General features: G+C 39.8%; 1 protein-coding gene across 1 annotated transcript in view; it reads right to left on the reverse strand.

The window, feature by feature from the left end:
• Positions 1-2,339: 2,339 nt before the first annotated feature.
• Positions 2,340-22,577, reverse strand: part of xylt1 (xylosyltransferase I) — an 86,488-nt gene continuing 66,250 nt past the window's right edge. The window contains exons 9-11 of the mRNA XM_087804650.1: positions 19,229-19,427; positions 11,531-11,864; positions 2,340-5,980 (exon numbers count right to left, since the gene is read on the reverse strand). Of these exons, the coding sequence (XP_087660776.1) occupies positions 5,658-5,980; positions 11,531-11,864; positions 19,229-19,427 (856 nt within the window). The 3' untranslated portion in view covers positions 2,340-5,657. The remainder of the gene's footprint in view (positions 5,981-11,530; positions 11,865-19,228; positions 19,428-22,577) is intronic.

Genomic DNA, 22,577 nt, shown 5'->3' on the forward strand with positions numbered 1-22,577 from the left:
ATGAGTTGTCCGCATGGCTGGCCAGCAGCCGGCCTCATCATCCGTCAGCACGACACGCTGTTGTTTTAGAGTTTCAGCTGGGAGCCGTCTCCTTGTTTCTGTCTCTCCCCTCTTCCTCTCTCTCTCTCTCTCTCTCCCTCTCTCTCTCTCTCCGTCTCCATCGCAGCGCCTCCTTCTCCTGGCGCTACATCTTAACTTGATCACACAGCTCAGTGGTTGACTTTGGCTCTGACCTCTGAGTCCGGCTGAAGCTGCGACTTCACATGTGAAGGGTTTCAAACGACTTCCGTCCCCTTCCTGTCGAGCGCGGATCAGATCTGACCCGTTTATGGAATCGCTCAAAAATATCTGTGTTTTGTATCTCGCGGCCTCTCGAAACACTCCACACTGTTCACTGTTTTTGACTGTTTGGTCAACCTTTGAAATAAGTGATTCCACATTATTTTTTAATCGATCAGCCACAACATAGACACACACATGCCACCCCAGTGCAGACACAGAAACACAAATAAAACCCCGAAAACAAATACAAACAGGTACTACATCACCACAAACAATCCACCCCAATACTGAAACAACAAAACATATAAAGACACACCACCCCAACACACTAGCATTAACAAATACAGAAAAAGCACTACAACACACTAGCATACACACATACAGACAAATCACCCCAACACACTAGCATAAACACATACAGACTCACCACCCCAACACACTAGCATAACACATACAGACAAACAACACACTAGCATAAACACATATAGATAAACCACCCCAGCACACAAGCATAAACTAATACAGATAATCCACCCCAACACACTAGCATGAACACATACAGAGACACCTACCCAACACACTAGCATAAACAAATACAGACACACCACCCCAACACACTAGCATAAACACATACAGACAAACCACCCCAACACACTAGCATAAACACATACAGACAAACCACCCCAACACACTAGCATAAACACATATAGATAAACCACCCCAGCACACAAGCATACACTAATACAGATAATCCACCCCAACACACTAGCATAAACACATACAGACACACCAGCCCAACACACTAGCATAAACACATATAGATAAACCACCCCAGCACACAAGCATACACTAATACAGATAATCCACCCCAACACACTAGCATAAACACATACAGACACACCACCCCAACACACTAGCATAAACACATACAGACACACCACCCCAACACACTCGCATAAACACATACAGAAAAAGCACCCCAACACACTAGTATAAACACATACAGATAAACCACCCCAACACACTAGCACAAAAACATACAGACACACCATCCCAACACACTTACATAAACACATACAGATAATCGACCCCAACACTCATAAACACAAACAGATAAACCACCCCAGCACACAAGCATAAACACATACATCACCCAAATGAACAAACACACACCCCTCAAACCTCCACACAAAGACACATACACGACCCCAATTAAGAAACAGAAACACACACACACCACCCTAACACACTCAAAACATGGTGGTGATTCATAGGCTTGTGTCTACTTAAGAGCAGTTAAAAAAGGACAGGTCAAATATAATTCTCATATTCAACCTCGCCCTTTTCAACCGCTATATACTGTACATATAAACTTATATTTTTAATTTATAATATGAGCTGCAGTAGTTCTACATTTAATTTAACAAAACATAGAATTTTATTTTTTATTACGTCTCAAATGAAGGCGTCTTGTCCGTCATGGTGCGGCTGTGACTGGACTCACAGGGAGGTTAAATCTCAGCACAACATCGTGTCTACATGCATACATTCATGATTCCTGTGCCGGCGCTCACGTCTCTCTCGGGTACCATACTTTATATTTATCCAGACACACTCGCACACACACCTTGTACCAGCAGGTGTGGCGGAGGAGAGTCGGATTCATAAATCATGAGGTCAAAACATGCTTCGCTGAACCAACAATGATTATTTTCCCCATTCGCTCAAATCCCTGAAACTTCTTCCCGTCCTTAATGTAACTTGTGAATCCTCTTAGAGTTTTCTATGAAGCTGTTACCAGTCATGGGTTGATGAAGCTTCATGAAACAGTGTCTTATTGTTCAGAGCACAGTAGGTGGCGCCATTTAAACACAATGTGAAGTTTCGAGAGAATAATGGGCTTCATTGAAACATCTTAATTCAAACAAGAATCTGATTAAATATTATGACTATTTTAGTATTAAACAACTTTGACATGCAATATTCTCCATATTGTGAATAAAAAAGACAAATAAGCGTATGTTTTTCCAGAACTTTTATTTTGAAAAGCAGTCAGATAGAAGTAAAACAAGCCAGTCATGAACACCAAAAAAAAAAAAGTCTCTCAAAGGAAAGAAAAGAATAGAAAGCAGATAAAGACGAATAGAAGGCCTGATTTATATTTATATATATATATATATATATATATATATATACACACAACATGTTTTGTGTTGCAGTACCAGTGAGTCTTTCTTCACACAGAGTCAAAACAAAGAACAAAAGCAAGGTTCTCACTTCGAAGGTTCTAAAAGTCAGCTAAGGCACACAGAGCCTCCCAGAGGATGAAAATAGAAAATAATATTTGGGGATATTTCAGAGGAATTTGTGCAACAGTTGCTCGACGATACATTCCAGCAAGACTCGACAACAATCTGGCGTGAGAATTTTCTCCGAGAGGCAAATATGACGAGGTCATTCTCACAGCTGTCCAAAAAACACTGAAACGGGTTATATATACTTTGATCGACAAACACCATAAAATCACTCTTGGTGCCAGCTTGATTGACACTTGGAAAAACTCAATATTTAATTTAATCACATTTGTATTTACAGGTACAAGTTCAATACAAAATACTTATGTACATCTGACACTTCATCGATCATTTTGTTACAAAATAGGACTTTCACATTGAGTTACATCTATTTATTGACACGGTATCTCAGATCGCCACGTGACGAACGTCGTAGAGTTGTTTAAGGATAGTTTCCCGGTTTCCGCCTCGTTGATACTGCCCCCTACTGGTACTGACTCTTGTGCGGGTACTTCAGTTAAAAAACCCACTTCTGTGCTTTTGACAAAGAATTACATTTGCTATAAAAAATGGTGGTTCAAGTGAAAATAAGACTTTTATAACCAGTGATGTGAAAAAAACTCGACTCTTATCGTGGCTAATGATTAGATCCTGATGAGCGTCAGATGCGTCACGTTTTAAACAGAGAATAATGTTTTTCTTGCACGGACCGTTGATCTAGGAGTGAGTCAGGGCTGCACAATATGACTCAATAAAATGTCTTTCTGTCCATTTTCTCATTCAGAGACGAGCAAAGGCTTTTAATAGTAACATCAAGTAATGTTGTAATGAGTGATTTCCTCTTTTATTTTCCTTTGATGAAGCTTCATGAAGCAGTGTCACTATTTTCAGAGTCCACTAGATGGCGGTCTCTGCAATATTTTCCTTTGTTTTGAACAACTGTTCTAATGAAACATCATTTTTAAACTTTTATGCTACTTACTGGACTTTACATAGATTGATGTTTGTTTTTTATTTTCTAATTATTGATCCAAATGAACACAGCAATATTTAGTGATGGTCTGATGAAGCTTCATGAAGCAGTGTCATTATTATTGAGTCCACTAGATGGCGGTCTCTGATTTTTTTTACTTTTGTTTTGAACTGTTCTAAGGATTTTTTTTAACTGATGGCGCCACCTACTGACCTCTTAACAACATAAAACTGTTTCATGAAGCTTCACTAGTAATATTCACCCCCTGCTGGTGGAAACTAAAGGCTGCACCAGTATATACAGTATATTGTAAATTACTAGAACAGCATCTGTTAAAAACTATGAATTACTATTATTTAAACACTTTTTTACTGATTTTATAACAATTTTTGTTCTTCCGTAAATAACAAATCCAAGTGAAGAATACCCAAGAAAAGGGCTTTGCTTAGTCATTTTAAGGTGAGATTAAAAAATAAATTAACTCGATCGATTATTCACAGATTTAAAGTAATTCGTCTTCGTATTTACAAAATGCTAATATGGTTAATAAACTGAAAGTGATAAATAAATCATTTAAATGAAAGCATGTGCAGCCCTATTTTAGACCTCCAATCGGATATTCATCATCTTTAAAAAGCACGATTTGAAAGAAAGACAAAAAGCACAGTTTCTCCTTTGGGACTGTGAGGTTACGTAACTGACCTTTCGACCCCCACAGCTACCAGGGCCGTCCCTCTGTCGGGAAGCGCTCGGCAACGAGAGCGCCGAGACAAGCGGCTCCATTCAGGCAGGAACGACGCCGCCTCACACGCAGGTGCAGGCCGTGAAAAGGTACCGGTTCGGGGCGTTGGCCTTTGTAAATAAAGGCGGCTTTTCTTTACAAAAAAATATTTCTCATGCTGCCAAGGCAGCGTCGCAGTCATTTAGTCATTGACTAAAAATACCAGTATTAGAAATAAATAATAAGACTCAGGGACCTGTCGCTCACAAACACAAATACTTCAACGACGACACGCAAATTTTGAGGCAGCTTTGAAAAAAAAAAAAAAAAAAAACCTGGTCAAAACTTTCCTTTAAAAATTTCCCCTACTTTCATCTCACTAATATCTATGTTTTTTTTGTGTTAAAAAAAAACGCAGCAGATGGTGAAGTTCTGCCGTGTCAGTTCCACTTCAGGATCAGGCACTGGACCGACAAGAACTGATTTTTTTTTTCTCCTCATTTCATCCACTGAATTCATCTCGGACTCATCAAAACGTTTAAAAATAAAGGCTGCGATCGAGCATTGAATCGTTTCTTCTTGTTGCTTTCAAGTTACACTTGTTGTTTGGAACATAACCCTCAGGAGGCACGTCAGGTACTTCAGGCTTCCTTTCATGCTTCTCTAGCAGGTAAGGCCTTTTTTTTTGTTTTTGTTTTCTTTTGTTTTTTTGGAGAGCAGCACTTCACAAGACGATTGTGCCCCACTTGCAAACAAACTTCATAATTCATTTAGCAGCAAAAAAAAAATGAACGCTAGAGAAACAGCAACGATTGATCACAGTAGGAACGTCCAAAATAAGCAGAAAAATAAATACACTGAGAAACAGCGAAAAAAACTGTGGAGCCTCGGAGATGACATGGTTACGAAAAAAAAAATGCTTTCAATTCGGTTTGGGCACCAAGCCTGGATAGCTGGGTGTGAACCTGCGAGCCAAGCGAGGGACTCAACAGAAACCAAATTAAACCAAATAAAAAATAAAAATGATTATTTTTTCCCATGTCATGTCCAGGGCTCCGTAGAAGAGTCGAGACCCAGACGACTACAGAAGTGCGTCGCCTTCACTTGAGAAAAGAAAACACTTTTTTAAAAGTGTATTTTTATGGCAATAATAATAATGATGGAAAACAAAACGGTGCGTTCACAGAGCACAAGTTCAGTTGTGAAGAAATATTAAAGCTGCTTTCTTTTCTCTGGGAAACTGAGACACATCTGTAGACTTTAGATCAATTCTGCGCCCCCTTCTTTCTTTCCTGACCCCCACTCTCATCCACGACAACACTTAAAATAAATAAATCAGTGTTTCGCCTGAACCGCGAAGCCTCCCGTCCAGCTGGAGGCCGCGCTGCTACCTGATGCGCCCGTTGGCGCGCGGCGGTCCGAACTGGGATTTGGGATCAGGGCTCAAGGAGCTCCAGGGGTTCTTCAGGCAGGCCTGCATCACCGGGCAGGCGGTGGAGGCGACGGCGCAAACGTCGGCCGCCTCCCACATCTCGCCCGCCAGGCCGTCGATCCAGCGCTCCAGCTCGGCGCCGGTCAGGGCGGCGTTCCTCTTGGCCTGCTCCACGTAGCCCAGGCTGACCGGGATGTTGAGCACCGGGTTGAGCCCGTGGAAGCTTTGCTCCATGTAGCTGTTCTTGGCCGGGCCGCTGTGGAACTTCAGGGTGTCGTCTGCAGACAGAACAACACGTGGTGGTCAGAGGACAGAAGCAGGAGAGGAAAGTTTCTCAGTGAAGGGTCTAGTCCAACATCTTAGATTTTGAAATTGTTTTTTAAGCATCAAATTATTTTTACATTAAAAGAGGTTGAGTTCGTTTTTTTTGTTGTTTTTTTTAATTAAAACTCACATAGTTTCATGGTTTCATTTTGTAATTCAATATTTTGAACTCATAGCCTTGTAAATTCAGTAAAAAATGTTGGTAAAATAGTGCTACAAGACCAAAAATGTAATAAGCTACTTGATCGACCTTTAAGCCAATCACGCGTGGCGCAGACAGTGACATGACGGCACGGAAGCAGCAGTGCCCTGACGAGACTATTATACCAACTTTTTTTGAGTTGATATTAAAATGCTGAAAACTAAAAAGTATTGAGTTTAGAAAATGCATTTTTTGAAAGGATTGGAATTAGAATATCAAACTTTACGTGTGAAAAAAAAATTCATTGAAAAAATAGAAAATTTGAATTAAGTTATTACAAAAACAAAGAAATTCAATCATTCTATAATTCAAAAGTTTCAACATTTGAAATCCAACCATTCAAAATTCTGATGACACTGATAATCTTCTATAATGTCTGCTGGACACCCTGGAAAACTCAAGTCAATCCGGGGTCATACAAGCACGTTTTTACTAATTCTGCACAAGCTCGGTTAATGAGCAACACTTCAACTCTTTTTCCCCCCCAGTTGACTGTGTCGCCCTGCAGCAGGAGACACACTAGAATGCCCTCGCTCTCCCCTGATCTCCACTCAAGCTGTAAATTCCACACTGGGACTCTAACTAGGGCACTAGACATCACTTCTGAGCGCCGAACACAGACTCTCTCGCACCCGCATGCTAGCAGACATCAGCGCTTTTCATGCTCCGGTGACAAAAAGATGTAGTCGGGGCACATGGTGTTCTTCTCAACCGCCCCAGAACCAGACCTGAGGTCCAGCATGTGCCCGCTTCAGTGTGTGTAGCCATGTGTTTTTTCCGCCGTCGCAGGTGAAGAAACACATCGTTACGTTTTACTGGCACTGGAGGCCGAAGGTAAACCCGGCGCCGGACCAGCCGTGAATCACGAGGGAGCGGACGCTGATCCAGACAGAAAAATCTAAAGAACTATTTTTACAGGGAACCTTCTTTCTAGCTTGCTTTGGGAACTTCTTTAGCTTATTAGCCTAGCATTCATTTGCTAGATCTAGATTTATCCAGAAAAAAGAAGACCAACATGAGAATCTGCTGATACGTTTCACGATACAGTGGCAACGCTACGATATATTTATATATAAACTGTTGTCACAAGTATATATTTGTAGTATTGTCGAGTACTTGACTGCAGACCACATGATTTTTGACAAGGTCGTTACTGCTTTCGCTTGTATTGAAACCAAAATATGTCCAAATGTCCGTTTCCGTATCCTCTCGTCCCCAGTTATGATCATGAAGGATTCTATTCATTGAGACCTAACGACTGCTGCCATCTAGCGACAGAAGTTTATTTGCTACACAATAATAAACAAACGCTGTGAATATTTGTTGGTTAATTGTATATAAAAAAATAAAATATAATATTAGAAACACATACATAGGGATACAGTATTGTCACAAACATATCGCAATATTTAGGAAAACTGATATTTTCAGTAACATCAAGTAATGCGATTAAGCACGATCAATTAATTACAGTTTTAATTGTTGATTTCCTCTTTTTTTTCCTTCGATGAAGCTTCATGAAGCAGTGTCATTATTTTCAGAGTCCACTAGATGGCGGTCTCTGCACTAGTTTCCTGTGTTTTGAACAACTGTTCTAATAAAAACATAATTTTTAAACTGATGGCGCCACCTACTGACCTCTATACAACATGACACTGTTTCATGAAGCTTCATCAGACCATCACGCCACAAAAGTTTTTTCTTCCAACATTTTCTGAAAATAAATTCTTTTTTTCCATATGTTTTGCTACAAAGGCGAGGCAAAAAAGCTTTTTTTGGTATTTTTAAAAAAAAACGCCATTCACGATTCATCCACATATTGACAAGTACATAATTCTCAAGAAGTTTGGAGATATATTTTTTCAAGGCCAGAAGATGAATTGGTTTTCTTTTTATTTCTTCAACCGTTTAAGTAAATAGATTTCATTGAAATTCTGCGATAACTTCCATAAATCCTGTTCAAAACTCGTCTAAATGATGTTATTTGAAGGCAAATAAAGGCGTCAACAGACATTATTTTGTCATTACTTTATTTAACACTGGGTTTAATCTGAGAAGCAGCTGCCAGGTTGTCAGGGAGGACTCGGTGACACACTATGATTTGAAGAGCCACATTACAAAGGCCAGGCTGGAAATATGAGGCTACATAAACGTGGACGAACGTATGATTAAACCTGCACACGTTTTAGAGTTTCTAAGTGCGAACGCTGGATCCCTCCATCTATTTAAACCTAAATGTCACCGCCCTCCTTCAGCGGAAATTAATGAAAGCGCGGAGGGAATATAGATTAGAGCATCGACGAACCCTCGCGACATATTTTCAAGCTGTTCTTTTCTGAGCTGAGAGAGGAGGAAGGATTGCGACGTTACCTCCCTTGATTTACACTAATGCATTCATTTAAGTGTCTCTTGGAATTCTATAGTATCATCAGTGTCTGTTCCAACAAAACCCTTTTTTTTCACTGAAATATTTACATTAGAAAATGTGCTCAATCCAGGAAGTCTCTACCTCCAAGGGACTTGTTGTATAAAGAAAGCGGGCGTGACCACAGCTGAGTGAAGCCATTATTACGTCACAATTGACTCCGCTCTCGTAACCTCTTGTTCGCTGAGATTTTAGACAGAGGAGAACTTTATAAAGTAATACGTTAAAAACATGGTCATGATGAGTGACTGCCTGTTGGAGAGGAAGACTTGTTTTTTCCGTTTGAGTTGAAGAATAGATTTGAAAAAACGTGTTTATTTGTCTCCTATGCTTAGTTTGGTTCTATCTAGAGGCCATATTAAGTGTTTTTTTTAATCACATCAATATAATTAAGTTGATCATTTGTTTAAAAAGACAAGTCAATGGGTTTTCTCTGCAATTTTAGAATATATTAAAAGTAATTTAAATACAAATATGAATTATAGTCATAGTAAGTTTTTATTTAATCGCAATAATCGAATGAAGTTGATGCACAAAAAACAAGTTTCTTAAAAACTTAAGTAGAAATGTAAAAATAGATAAATAATTGTGATTAATTTATTACATTTAATCATAAGTCTTTTTTTTAATGGCATTGATCTAAGGATGTGGTAATGAATTAAAAAGTAACAACAACATTAAGGGTTTTATCTGGAATCTTTTATGAGAGATACAAACACAGATTAATAAGAGATCATAATTAACTGATCCAACTTGTGATTAAATTGATTACAGTTATGTGTGTTTTTTTTTATCCGTGTTGATCTTATCAAGTTGATAATTAAAAGAACACATCACTGGAGGGTTTTCTCCATTTTTTAAAGAGAGATTAAGAAAAGGATGACAAACACAATTGTATTAATACATGATAATTCATGATTAAAACACACGTTGAGGGCTTTTTTGTGCAATTTTAGGAGCGACTAAAATATAAACAAGAAGAAATCTCTTCTTTTTTTTCTAAAACTCCAGATTATAAACCATTTCAACGCTTCTATGGAGCCTTAAAAAAGCTTTATTTTTTCGTTTCTAAACAAGAAGGTGTCTCGCCTGCAGTCAAGACAAAACTCTGCAGCGAGAATTCTGACCTGCTCTAGTAGAAGAACTCACATTTCCCCGATCCTTAAAACTCTTCACTGGCTGCCAGTTTCTTTCAGGATCAAGAAGGGCACTTTAATAATAACCCTTACTTACTTACTTTACTTTATAATGTCCTATGAATGTGCTTGTTATACACGATTACTTAATACCTATATTACCTTTTTCTTTATTGACTTTAAATCAAGTTTTATTAGGAATACCTAAACTGTAAAATGGACTACAATGAGCGTGTACGTCTAAAAACCAAGCCCAAAAAATAGATATTAAAAAAACAAAATCTGCCTCACGGCAAAATTTTTAACGTGGTGACGAATAAACAAAAAATAAAAACATATAAACTTGATTCATTTCTTTGCAAAACAGGCCATCATTGTTGAAAGGGTGATTTCGCAGCGACATTGCTGCGCCTTGCGTGCGACTCTCAGGGGAGAGAGTCAGCACGCAAACACACTTGTGACTCATCTGCAACGAAAATTTGTGCAAATCTGTTCCCATGCTCATGATTCATAACCACTGTGACACTTTGGCCGCATTTAGAAGAGGAAAACTAAACAAGTTTCTCTTTATTTCTTTTGGTATTTCCATCTGATAGAGTACATGATGACCCCATTAAGGGAGTTATACCCTGCTAATTTCAGGGGCATCTGGACTTTAAATCTGTCAATATGGCGCCAACTTTCTGCTAAATTGAATGAAACACTGTTTGTTTTCTGCATTTTAAATCACAGCAGATATCTGGTTTTGTGGAACTAAAGCACAAGTTTGATCTTCATGTTGGTTTGAAACTGATAAACTCAAGAGTTACACAGACTTCTCTTTACAAGTCGAGCATAAAAATCAACTGCAGTGATGTGTTCATTAAAGCTACAATATGTAATATTTTGACACTATTACTATTTTTATTTCATATTTGGTTTAATTATGAACAATCATGCCTAGAACCAGAACTGTTATTTTAACCTAGCTCTACATAACTTTAACTGTTTTTTTTTTTTAATTAATGTAGACGCAAAACCTATTCAGACACTAGGGGGAGCCAGACACACTATTAAAAAAAAATACAGATAAGGCATTTAAGTAAGTAAGTAAGTAATATTTATTTATATAGCGCTTGGAAGACCAATAGAGGGTAGTTAAGGATCATGTCTATTACGTTAGAAAATGACTTAAAGGGTAGTAGGGTAGAGGTTTGTAGTTCCGAAAAGTAGTACTTGTGAAGCTTCATGAAACATAAATGTTGTTTAGGGGTCAGTAGGTGGCGCCATCCGTTTAAAAATGGTGTCTCTTTAGAACAGTTCAAGACAAGAGGAAAATAGTACAGAGACCGCCATCTAGTGGACTCTGAAAATAACGACACTGCTTCATGAAGCTTCATCAGACCATCACTACCAAAAAGCATCTGCTCTCAGTTCTAGTACAAAAGCTTAAAAATCCCTGTCAATTTTAATCTTCCCATCTTTAAATACATTATGTTCATGTTGACAGTGAAAAAATAGCAAGAAAGTTGAACTACTGGCAGATAAAGAAAGCAGAAAAAAACCCTTAATTGTAGTACATTTTCTGTAACGAAAGACATTATATTAAGCCTAATGTATGTCGAATATTTCTGAACAACATCAAGTCATCAGCGTACGAGATGATATTCTGCTCACCAAAGGCAAAAAACAGCAGAACACTGGCGTAGCATTTGCTAGAAACATTGCCAGAAGGATATTAAAACAGCGAGGAGATTCTCACCTTGTCGTATAGGCTGTCGTTTGCTGTACGCCAACGGTGTGACGAGGAAGCGCATCTCGGCCACGGGGCTCCAGTGATGCAAGATGCGGACGCTCCACACGCCCGGGCGCAGCGGTTGATTCAGAGGCGGCCTGTAGTGCGTGAACTCTGCGCTGGCGTCGATTAAAATGTCGTAAGTCGCCGCGATGACGTTGGTGGGGTCGACCCAGACCACTGTGACGGTGACATTGGGCCCCTTGGCCCACTTCTGCATGCCTACGGTCTCTTCCATGGGGCCCATCAGGCCACCAAAGTTCCTGAACATGCGCTCTTTTGCATCCCACTCCGTGCCAATCTAAAAGGAAAGGAAAAAATATGAAGGTTTCAATAAAATTGTTAAATCGACACAAACAAAAGACAATTCTTGCTTTTGTACAGTCCAGGTTTTTTTTTCTTATCGTTCCTTTTCTCACTTGATATCGAGGCAGATGTGACATCAGCGGAATTTTAAATTCAATCACTACAGTCTTGAACGAAATACTGTGTGTTTTCGGTTCTTAAAGGTTTCCAGATTTATTTTTTATAGATAATCACCTTTTAGTTTTTGCAATTTTGAAGCTCTCAAGGGCCACAAAAAATTAGTCAAAACAAAGAGAAATAGTGCAGAGGCCGCCATCTAGTGCACTCGGAAAATAACGACACTGCTTCACGAAGCTTCGTCAGACCATCACTAATGTCAGAGAAATACAATGACTCCATAAATAAAACCTAACATTTCTTACTCAAACGTTTATGAGATCAGCCTTTGGGAAGGAAGAGGGGCTCGGCTAAACTGTCTGTAATGAGGGGCTGTCAAGCCAAAAGAAAGCAAATATCCCAAATATATTTGAAGTGAAGGAAAGTAGAATTATTAAAATAAGCTAAAATTATCAATTTGAATCAAAAATGAATCTAAAAGCACAAAAAAGTCACTCAGATTTTATACTGGAGCAAGATAAACACGAAGATAAAAATAGAATGTAAAAAATGTAATGAATAATAGAATAAATACAAAATAAAATTGCTAGTTAACCAGAAACATTCCTCTGCAAGCAATTTTAGAATTTTCTTCTGACCTCAGGTGGGGCTACATGAATATAAAAGGGCCACATCTTTAAATAAAATCAATTATTTATACTATATAATGTATACTATATTGTGATACTGTAGTAACAAGGATATATATGTAGTATCGTCGAGTACTTGACTTTGGTGTTGCAGGATTTACAGACCACATGACTCTTGGTGAAGTCGTAACTGTTTTGAAAGCAAAAATCTGCTGGAGTCGACTGTATCCTCTCGTCCTCAGTCACCTCCGAAAACTCCGAAAGAATTAAGCCATTTAATGAATGTGTGATAAACGTAAAAATAAAAACCCAAAGATTTTATTTCATACTTTTGAAACCACATTAAACACATTACCTCGCACCATCTTTCGAAATGCAACCTAAGAGAAGCCTATGATTTCACCATCGAACGGTTAAATAACAGCACGAGGCGCCGTGATTGCTGGAGACCTGCCAAACATAAATGCTGATTGTCGAGTGCGTGATTAACATCTCTTCTCCTCAGAGACTCGTGGGTGTGACTTCGACTGACTTGTGACCCCCCGTGAACATGGTGGGAGTGGGGGGGGGGCGTGAAGAAATGGAGAGGGGTTAGAAATGATCCCTCTTCTTTAATTAATCCATTTACTTGTAAATCACTAACAGTGTGACGAGCATCCGTCGAGATCGCCCGACACTCAATCCGGAGCTGCGGAGATGGATGGATTGAGGGGGGTTTGGGGGTGGGGGGGGGGGGGGGGGGGTGTGATGGTGGGAAGTGCATATCTCGCACCAGCCGAGGAGATGGATGTGTTTGGTGTTGGCAGAAATCGGAGAGGGATGGCTGCTTTAGGAAGTGCTAATGCTCACAGTACCGGCTGATTAACAAGGTCTCACCCCCCCCCCCCCCCACCCCCCAACCGGGCGATCAATTCATGACTGGAACTCCCGCCTTTGCTGGGTCCTCCGAGAGTCGGAATAGTGATGCCGGTGTATTCATAGACTCTACTTGGATAATAAGAGTGGGCACGACGTAGCCAAAGCTTTCGTCTCAGGCGTTTCGAACTGTACTTCCGGACCTTGTTTTGCCTCTTCCTTTAAATCGGTAATCGACTCCGGCGCCTCATTAGCTTATCCACAGCTCCCTCCCCGGCACACAAGGCCAATTGATCGGCAGCGCCCCCTGTCTACGCCTATGGAAGAGACGAACCGACAGAGGAATGTAACTTTGAAACAAAACAAAAAAAAAAAGAGTTGTTAGAGAGAGTCTGGTAATGAACCGGATGAACTTTCAGCCACTTTATTAACACTCAAACACGGAGTTAAAGTCGGTGCTCAAGTGTGGGAAGAGAAGTTTCAGACGAGTGGGCGGCTGCTCTTCTTCACTTTTGTGCCGCGTTCATTTTCAACCCTTAGGAAGACACGACCGACTGTGGATGGAATGTTGCTGCGTGAACTCATAATCATCCGCGTCCTGCTTGTTACGGTACTTGAATACAAAACAAACAAGATGCTTCGTCTACTTTCCTGGTCTACCCTTCAGGGGGTTTCCACAGACTACTAAAAATTCAAGGTCAGACGCTCTTACCTGGTCACCTGAGGCTGTTTCAACTGTGGATAAATAATGAAACCGGGACGACTGGATGTGGCCAACAGTTCAAGTCATTAAATATATTGATGACTTGGATCCACAAATACAGCTTTGAACAACCTTTATTCATCCCTGAAGGAAACGAGAGACACTTTAAAGAAACTCGCTGCACCTGAAGAAGAGCAACTCACTGTTTCACTATGCTGGACTCTTCCACTTGCATCGATCATTGAGAAAACCTAGGCTAAGTCTAACAACCCATATAGAATCTTTAATCTCTAGTGATGGTCTGATGAAGCTTCATGAAGCAGTGTCATTATTCTCACTAGATGGCGGTCTCTGCACTATTTCCCCTTGTTTTGAACAACCGTTCTAATGAAACATCATTTTTAAAATAATGGCGCCACCTACTGACCTCTGAACAACATGACACTGCTTCATGAAGCTTCACAGTCCATCACTACTAATTTCCTGAAGGAATTTTCCGAAGGTATAAATAAAGTTCTATCCTCTACATAGCCTGGCATGACCTATGGACGTGATGACCTTGGGGTGATGCGACTTGAAAAAATGGGGGAAAATTAATAAAATATTGAACACATTTATAAAAGAATGTCTTTACACGTGTCATGGTTGTTTCTCTCTCTGATTATACAAAGTCAACATCTTTAAATTTGTGTACTTTTTAAGTCTTAATTGACGCACAATTATATTGAAAACATTTTGCAGTGGGTTCGGGGAAAGAATAATCTTTGTATTTTATGTGTATTTTTTAAATAATTTTTTTACCCGTTTTCATGAAGTTCCAGGACAAATATGTTCACTTTTGAAAAAAAACTCCTGCGCAACAGTCGGCTCAGTCTATAGGTAATTGGACTCCGAGTAAGTCCTCAGGTAGTAAAGAAGTGAGAATATCAGGAAGAAAGTGGGTCAAATGGGGATTAACTTCTGGCCCATCTGAGCTCCGGCCTATGGCTTAAGACGACCTGCAACAACCGACCTGTTTCTGCTGCGAACCTTCAGTAAGCTTTGGCTCGAGACCAACGTTCAATCGAGCGGGTCGACTTGAGTCCGGTTACTTCCTTCCCACGGGCTGAACTGGGCATCAATGTTTGGAAATCATTGGTACCACCCGTGTGACCTTTAGTTGGATCAGCTAAAAAACTGCCCTTTGGCACATCAGGAAAAATTCTGGAACTAGAAAAATATCTACCCTTTTTCATCTAAACAAAAAATTCCTTATTTGTGGTTCTTTAACATTTGGGAAATCACTTAAACGTAAGAGTACATTTTAATTTCTAGAATAAACAACACAAGACCTTTAGCAGGATATTTTTCCTGTTGACTCCCGACCTTCCCAGGGAAACACAATAAATGCCGCTCTGTTGATCCCAACTCAGAGTTCCAAACCCAAGACAAAAGCATGAATCATGAGAGTGTCAGAAAATTAATAGTTTTGACTTGTTGCTGGGATTTTTTATAATTTTTTTTTATCAGAAACTGGTTCATTTCCATTTCCATTTATGAGGAGCCGTAAATGATAACCAGCAATAGGTGAAGTCCAGGTCAGGTAGAAACCGTTTTTTAAATGATTAATTACTAGTTAACATTTAATTTGAAAGTCTATTTTGTACTTTTCCATTAGCAACATACAATAAAATGTATATTAAATCAAATAACAATTATTTTGGATAATATAAAACCATGGCGTGAATACACCAATATTGCATACACACACATTATTTTACAAATGTATTAACATTTGTAAGGAAATGCTTCTTATTAAATTATTTTACTCTGTACTGACACCACAAAAAATCTATTGGTCTCTAAATTGAATGAGTTATTTTTTCTTCTCTCATTTTATTTCAAGATTTCACCGTCAGTATGTTTGATGACCGTTTTAAATTGTTAGATGATGTTGACTACAGTTGAACATGTTAGATTGAAGTGGAACAAATCGTTTACAAAAAACAAAAATGTGTTTAAGGTGTACGGTTGTTTAAGAGTCACAAATATGGTGGTAGGTATATTATATGTATAATATATATATATATATATATATATATGTATCTTGAATGAAATAAATTAAATAGGTAAGATTAGACTGTTTAAAAGGTAAAGACTTTTTTTTAGATTTTTCTTTGGTTTGAACAGATTTATTTTCCAATCCATGTTCAATATGATGGCGGACTATGTTGTGGTCATTGTGTCTGAAAAAAACAGATTGATTGCAAAGGCATGAGAATTTAAAAAGGAATTCTTACAATAACTGCTACTGATTGGATTCCGGGATCAACCTTCAAGATGCCACTCGAGACAGAAAACACCTTCACATATCCTGCCTTTGAAAGCCACCTTGTGTTTATTCTTTCTCACAGTGTATGAGAAGCTTTTCAGGCCAACAGAGAAGTAGAAATAAAGTGATTTAGAAATCGATAGAAACTCTAATGCCATTAATAAGAGCTGCTGGGTCGATATCGGAGTTCAGAAATAATGGCAACATTAAGTCCAGCCTCAATAATGTGTCTCTTGTGAGACTCACCTGTTATTATCTGCGCTCAGGCATCAGAATTAGTCATTTCGCAGGTTTATATTAAAGGTCAACGGCCGAGAATCAGCTGCAGTATTTCTCGCGTTTCGCAAAGGTCAAAGTTCAGTGCCGGGATAAAAACCGCTTCAGATATGAGTTTAACAAGCACTCCATCTTTTATTGTGCGTATTAATCCAGACATAAGGCGTGTCACATCACTCAAAACCTCCCTTAAAGATGACTTATTCTATCCTGACCCTGCTTCTCAACTTTATAGAGATCATAAAACTCTTTTTTTCATGCCTCCATTGTGACCTTGCCAACCTCCCTCCCGTGTCACCATCTCGCCCCGGCGCCAACAGTGAGACATCTCCATTAAATAAGGACGGTCAATTTTATCAGGCACCAGCGAAGACAGTCCTCCCCCCCCCCCCCGGACACCCCCCTCCGTCTACATCTGGCTCTGCTTAAGAAATCCAAATGTCACGAATGCCCCTCGGGCCTCAGCGGAAGCCTTATTAGTGGCGGCGGTTTGTGGATGTAATCAAACTCAGGTGTTGGCTGGAGGACCCGAGGACTCCCTGGGGGCCGTTTCTGCGCGGCCCCGGCTCAAAGGGGAAGACGGATGGACGGCGACTAATAAAGATACACCGGGGAGCGATAGATGAGAGGGGAGAGCGGTGGAGAAAAGAACATTTTGTGTCTAAAAGGAGGAGGAGGGCATGAGTTGAAAACAAAAACAGTGGCTAAGAGATTCACTTAAAAAACCAGACGTCTCTCGGCAGAACAACAGCAATGATCACTGGCGATCTCATTCTGTTAAACAAAAAAAACACAGGCTGTTCTTGAGCTTTATCAGCAGATGCATCGCAATTAAAATAAAAATCTTCTTGTTTATTTAAAACAGGAACAGTTAAAAGGATTCTCCAGCTGGAGGACATTCATCTAAAAGAATCTTAAACTCAATTTTCCTATAATGACGCAACTTATGGGGTCTACAAACACGGGAATATTCTCCATGTCGACTTCAAGCTTCTGTTTAATTTGAGCCGTTTTGCTCTCGTTTCGACGGCAGAAGGAGAAAAACTCCGCCAGGAGCGATGTGCTCGCAAGTGCAAAGATAAAAGCTTCTGTCACTCACTGTCACTGGACCCCGGGTCTGTCTGCAATGGCGAGCAATTATCTCGGTCTCCGAGATGGAATAAGAGATACCGCCGCACGGCCACGAACGGATCCGCAAAGTAAATGAGCGAGACAAGCTGGGGAGAATCGTCAAACGCTACATCCGAGCGGCTTCGCTTTGTTGTGAGGCGACGTACGATTTCCGCGCGGCGACAACACAAGCTCGTCAAAGGGAAGCAAATGTGTTTCTGTGATCTTCTGGTTTTCTTGCCTAACTTATCTGAGAGTTTACAATCACGATAAAATCAGGACTGAAGTTTTCTTTTAACATCTCCTACAACTTAACGGGAGCATTTGGCTAGCGTCAGTAAATTATAATGTTAGGCTATATACAATAAATGCATCTCTGTGTTGTTGACTGATGGTGAAATTATATCTAAAATACGTCACAATCAGTGATTCTTATGCTGAAGATAAGAAACAAACATGAACCCATCACTGCAAATTAGGATTCTTACACTTATCTAGAAATATCTAACATTTTACTAGGGTTTTGCACCTAAACATGTTTTTGAAATACACTGTTCAGTAGCACAAAATTACTATAAACCATGTATTATTCAATTGCAATAGATGTTGAAGCCCATCGACAGACTGAAGATGTTTTCCTGGTAGTTCAGATAAGAAATCATTGCTGTTTTTGTTTTCTGGGGTCAAAGACAGAGATGTGGTTCGATCGAAGAGAAGGTTAAAAGCCCTCTGGTGACTCGAAGTGGCTTTGATGAGGACCAGGGATAGTAAACTTTCTGATGATTCCCTCATAAGTCCCCTGATACCATGGTCCACTACACAAATGTGCTACAGGAAAACTTAAAAGTTCACTTCACAGGTGTTGCACCATCCACTTTTTTCTCTGGCTTTTCAATATTCTATTTTTATCTCTACCGTTTAAAGGTTCATAATTCAAAAAAATCAAACGTTTTATTTATTTACATTTAAAATGCAAATATTGATTGCATTTCTTAATTTTTTGTGTTGCAATTAAAAACCCGGCCTTTAGATGGCAGCAGTCATTACGTCCTCCGCAGATATAGGAACAATGAAATCCTGCAAGATCCCGGCGACTGAGGATGAGAGGATACAGTTGAGTCCAACAACCGTTAAAGCTAAAGTTTGGACTGGTTTGGTTTCAAAACAAATGAAAGTAGTTACGACTTCCTCAAGTGGTCTCTAAATTCTGCAACACCAGAGTCAAGTACTCGACAATACAACAAATATATACTTGTTCCTATAGTATCACAATATATAGTATTGTTGCCCGTGTATCGTGATATGAATCGTATCGCCAGATTCTTCCCAACACACGCCGTTAACCATAAATGACTCACCTCTGCAAACTGCAACCTGCTGAACGTGCTGGTCGGAGGCGACGTCAGCTTGAAGTTCTTCTTCGGAGCTACCCAGGTCTCCAAGGTCTCCAGCTTGCTGGTTGCCAGGTTAGTGGCGTGATGCTTCACCAGGTAGCCCTGAAACTGATCCGCCTGGAAGTAGAGATGCACCGACACCGGGTGGCCCATAGGGAAATACCTGGCGGAAGAGCGAGAGGGGAAAATGTCAGTATTATTCAAGAAAAAGGTCAGATTCTGCTAAAAAAAAAACTGGAAAGAGTCAGTAAGAGACTCTTGCGTCTGGTTCACTCCTTTTAAAATGCAACAAAATGACAAGAATTAAGGATTGTTAATGACACAATACATGTTTAATATTTCGATATATATATTTTTCTCCCGGATATGTTCCATCCAAACGAGAGCAGGAGCAGAGAGTGCACAGAAATGGTTGACTCAGTGTGTTCTACACGCATCGGATGACTAAACTGGCGACACATCAGCAGAAACTAAGTTGAACTGGGTCACTAAGGAGGTCTCCGATTAGTCCCCTCCTTGCCTTGTTTCATACGTCGCAGGCGAATGTTGGCCTTCGGGGCAAGTGACGTCTGGAGGACCGAACTATAGCCGGAGTGGGCACCGCTGGAGAGAAGATTGCAGCTGCTATCTCTTGCTCCAATCCTTTCTGCTCCTTTGATTCCCACATATTTACTCCAAGTATAAAGACCACTCAACACCTCCGCCTGCGCTCATCAGTATTCCGCCGAAAAAAAAGTCAACCCGGCGCTGACAAATGTGACCCTGACAAGCAGAACGGCAAATATTTATCCCACAAGGATAACAGTGCTCCCTGCTATTCCACTTCCACATCTGCCCTCCTGCTCTCTTATTCCCCCTTATCTGTGTTCCGTCTTGTCCTTCACTTCTCATTCCCCCCAGCCCGGACTTTCCTAAAAGAGACGTGTGAGTAAGTGTGAGGGGCAGCGAGGGTGGAGGGGGGGGGGGGTGCGGTCAAGGCATCGCCTGCACAAAACACTCCATTCAGTCTTGGACTCCACAGTCGGCTGCTAGAAAAAGTCAATGTCAGAGTCCTGGATACCGTCGACTGCATCTACGTGACTATATATGTCGAGTAATAAGGTGGGAAATGCAGTACATTTCCACGTTTGTTATTTGGGAAATATGCCCTACATTCAGTCAAAACACTGTAAGAATTATTTATGCCGTAACGTAACTGAAAATGAGTGAATAACATGTAGTCAATGTAGCACTACTCAAGCTGACTTGAATCTTCTTAGGATCTAGTTTCCATCAAAGCAGATACTATTCAGTACCTTCTTTGTAGTGATGGGCCTGTGAAGCTTCATGAAACAGTGTCATGTTGTTCAGAGGTCAGTAGGTGGCGCCATCAATTTAAAAATGATGAGATTCATTAGAACAGTTGTTCAAGACAAAAGAAAATAGTGCAGAGACCGCCACCTAGTGGACTCTGAGAATAATGACACTGCTTCATGAAGCTTCATCAATACTTCTTTGCACTGGTTCCCGGGACTAAACTCGACTGCCGGTCACTGATCGGTCAGAGCGTGACGTCACTAAAGACTCAGCATCATGACGACTACAAGAGCAGTACGGTATGTCGGCCAGAATTCCATAGTTTTTGTTTTTGGTGACAAAAATGCGACTACAGTTTCAGATTTTGTCTTTTGTTGCAAACTAGAGAAAAAGATGGGAATTCCATATAATACCACTGGATTGCAAAAAACATGATTTATTATGAATACATTTGGTGAATTTTAAAATATATTTTGATGTTTTCCCTTGATGTAAAGCGTTAATCCGAGTGTCCTAAAAAATAAAGTAAAACAAACAAGTACTAAAGTCTGTGTGTCCTAAAAACACACGTTACAGCCCACACAAAAATATGTATCAAAATACTTCTCAGGATACAAATTACATATTCAAAAGGGGCAAACGGCCAATCCGTACATTCTCTACAATGATAATTTAACTGGAATTCAAATGTTGAGTCATATATTTAACATAGACTGATATGGACGTAGTATCTTTGACGTCGTATACGTCACAATTTTAAAACCAATCCAAGGCCGCGGCCATTTTGTAAATGGTTGAAATATGGTTGGCAACACACCCACTTAGTGACGCCCCCTTAGTTTTGAAAATTGGAAAATGTTATACAGCTATACCGATAGTGAAAAGACCTGGGTGCATGTGTGATCTCCGATATTTCTTCATATACTATTGTTTTGCAATTCCGAGTAAGCATCATGTTTTAAAACTCGATGTTACCTCTCGATTCTGATCTCTTGATATCGGATCTTTATCGAACCCATACAGAAATGGTTTGTTCATTTAGCTACATGTGAAGATTGCATCATTTAATAATAGAAGTTTGGTAAAACGTCCACACAAGCAGCTTTTGTGCTGAACTGTCCGTCACTGACTGACTAAGCACCGAGTCTGTGGGCGAACGTTCATACGCGAGGGATTTCTGGCAAAACTAGCGAAAGAAATATAATCCCTGATCCAAACAGGCCAGTCTCATAACACCTCATTCTCACTCTTCTCTCTCAAAACTTTGAGTTTGCACTTTAATATGCAGTAAATGGACACACTCCGCGTCAAGCTAGCTGCATCAGCGGCTAATGAAATGTATCTCTAGTTGTGTATTCTTTGGGTTTAAATGCTCTCCCTGAGTGAACCCGGCATTGTGGATTAATCATCGGAATGTTCCCGGCTCTCGTTAAAGGAGCACATAAAGAGCTTAATGTTGCAATGCAGCGTGGGTATTGTAGGTGCAAGTTTGTTTATGTGCCGTCTGGAGATAAGGTGCCGCTCGCTGTCACAGATACTCAAAAGAACGAATTATACCTTCACAGCCCGCTTGTGTTTTTAATTTGTCACAGTTGTTTAGTCACTTCCCAGCGATGGGTTTCACGCGCCTGGAATAAGAACGCTAATTCCAAATGTGCCTCCACTGGATATATCACTCAGGCTGCTTATGAAGCCCATTGAACAAAAACGTTCACTTTGTTGTGCCATTAAGAACTTTCTTTCTTTGGTTATAAATATCCTCTACGGCGGAAGAAGACCAGTGCATCGGAACATTGAATTGAATTTTTTTAATTCATTCATTTTAAGCTTATTATTATAATTTTGAATAGTTGAGACTAATGTCTATATTGAAAGATAGTTTGTATTGAATAACTAAATGTAATAATTTGTAGATAATAAAGTTGAATTCTTGGGAAAAAAGGTAGTCTTTTTCAAAAATTAATAATATTTTAAATAAAATATTTCGAAAATACATGTCCTCAATTTAATATTTTTT

This window comes from Callionymus lyra, chromosome 1 (genome assembly GCF_982586985.1).
Source record: "Callionymus lyra chromosome 1, fCalLyr1.hap1.1, whole genome shotgun sequence".
Lineage (NCBI taxonomy): Eukaryota > Metazoa > Chordata > Actinopteri > Syngnathiformes > Callionymidae > Callionymus > Callionymus lyra.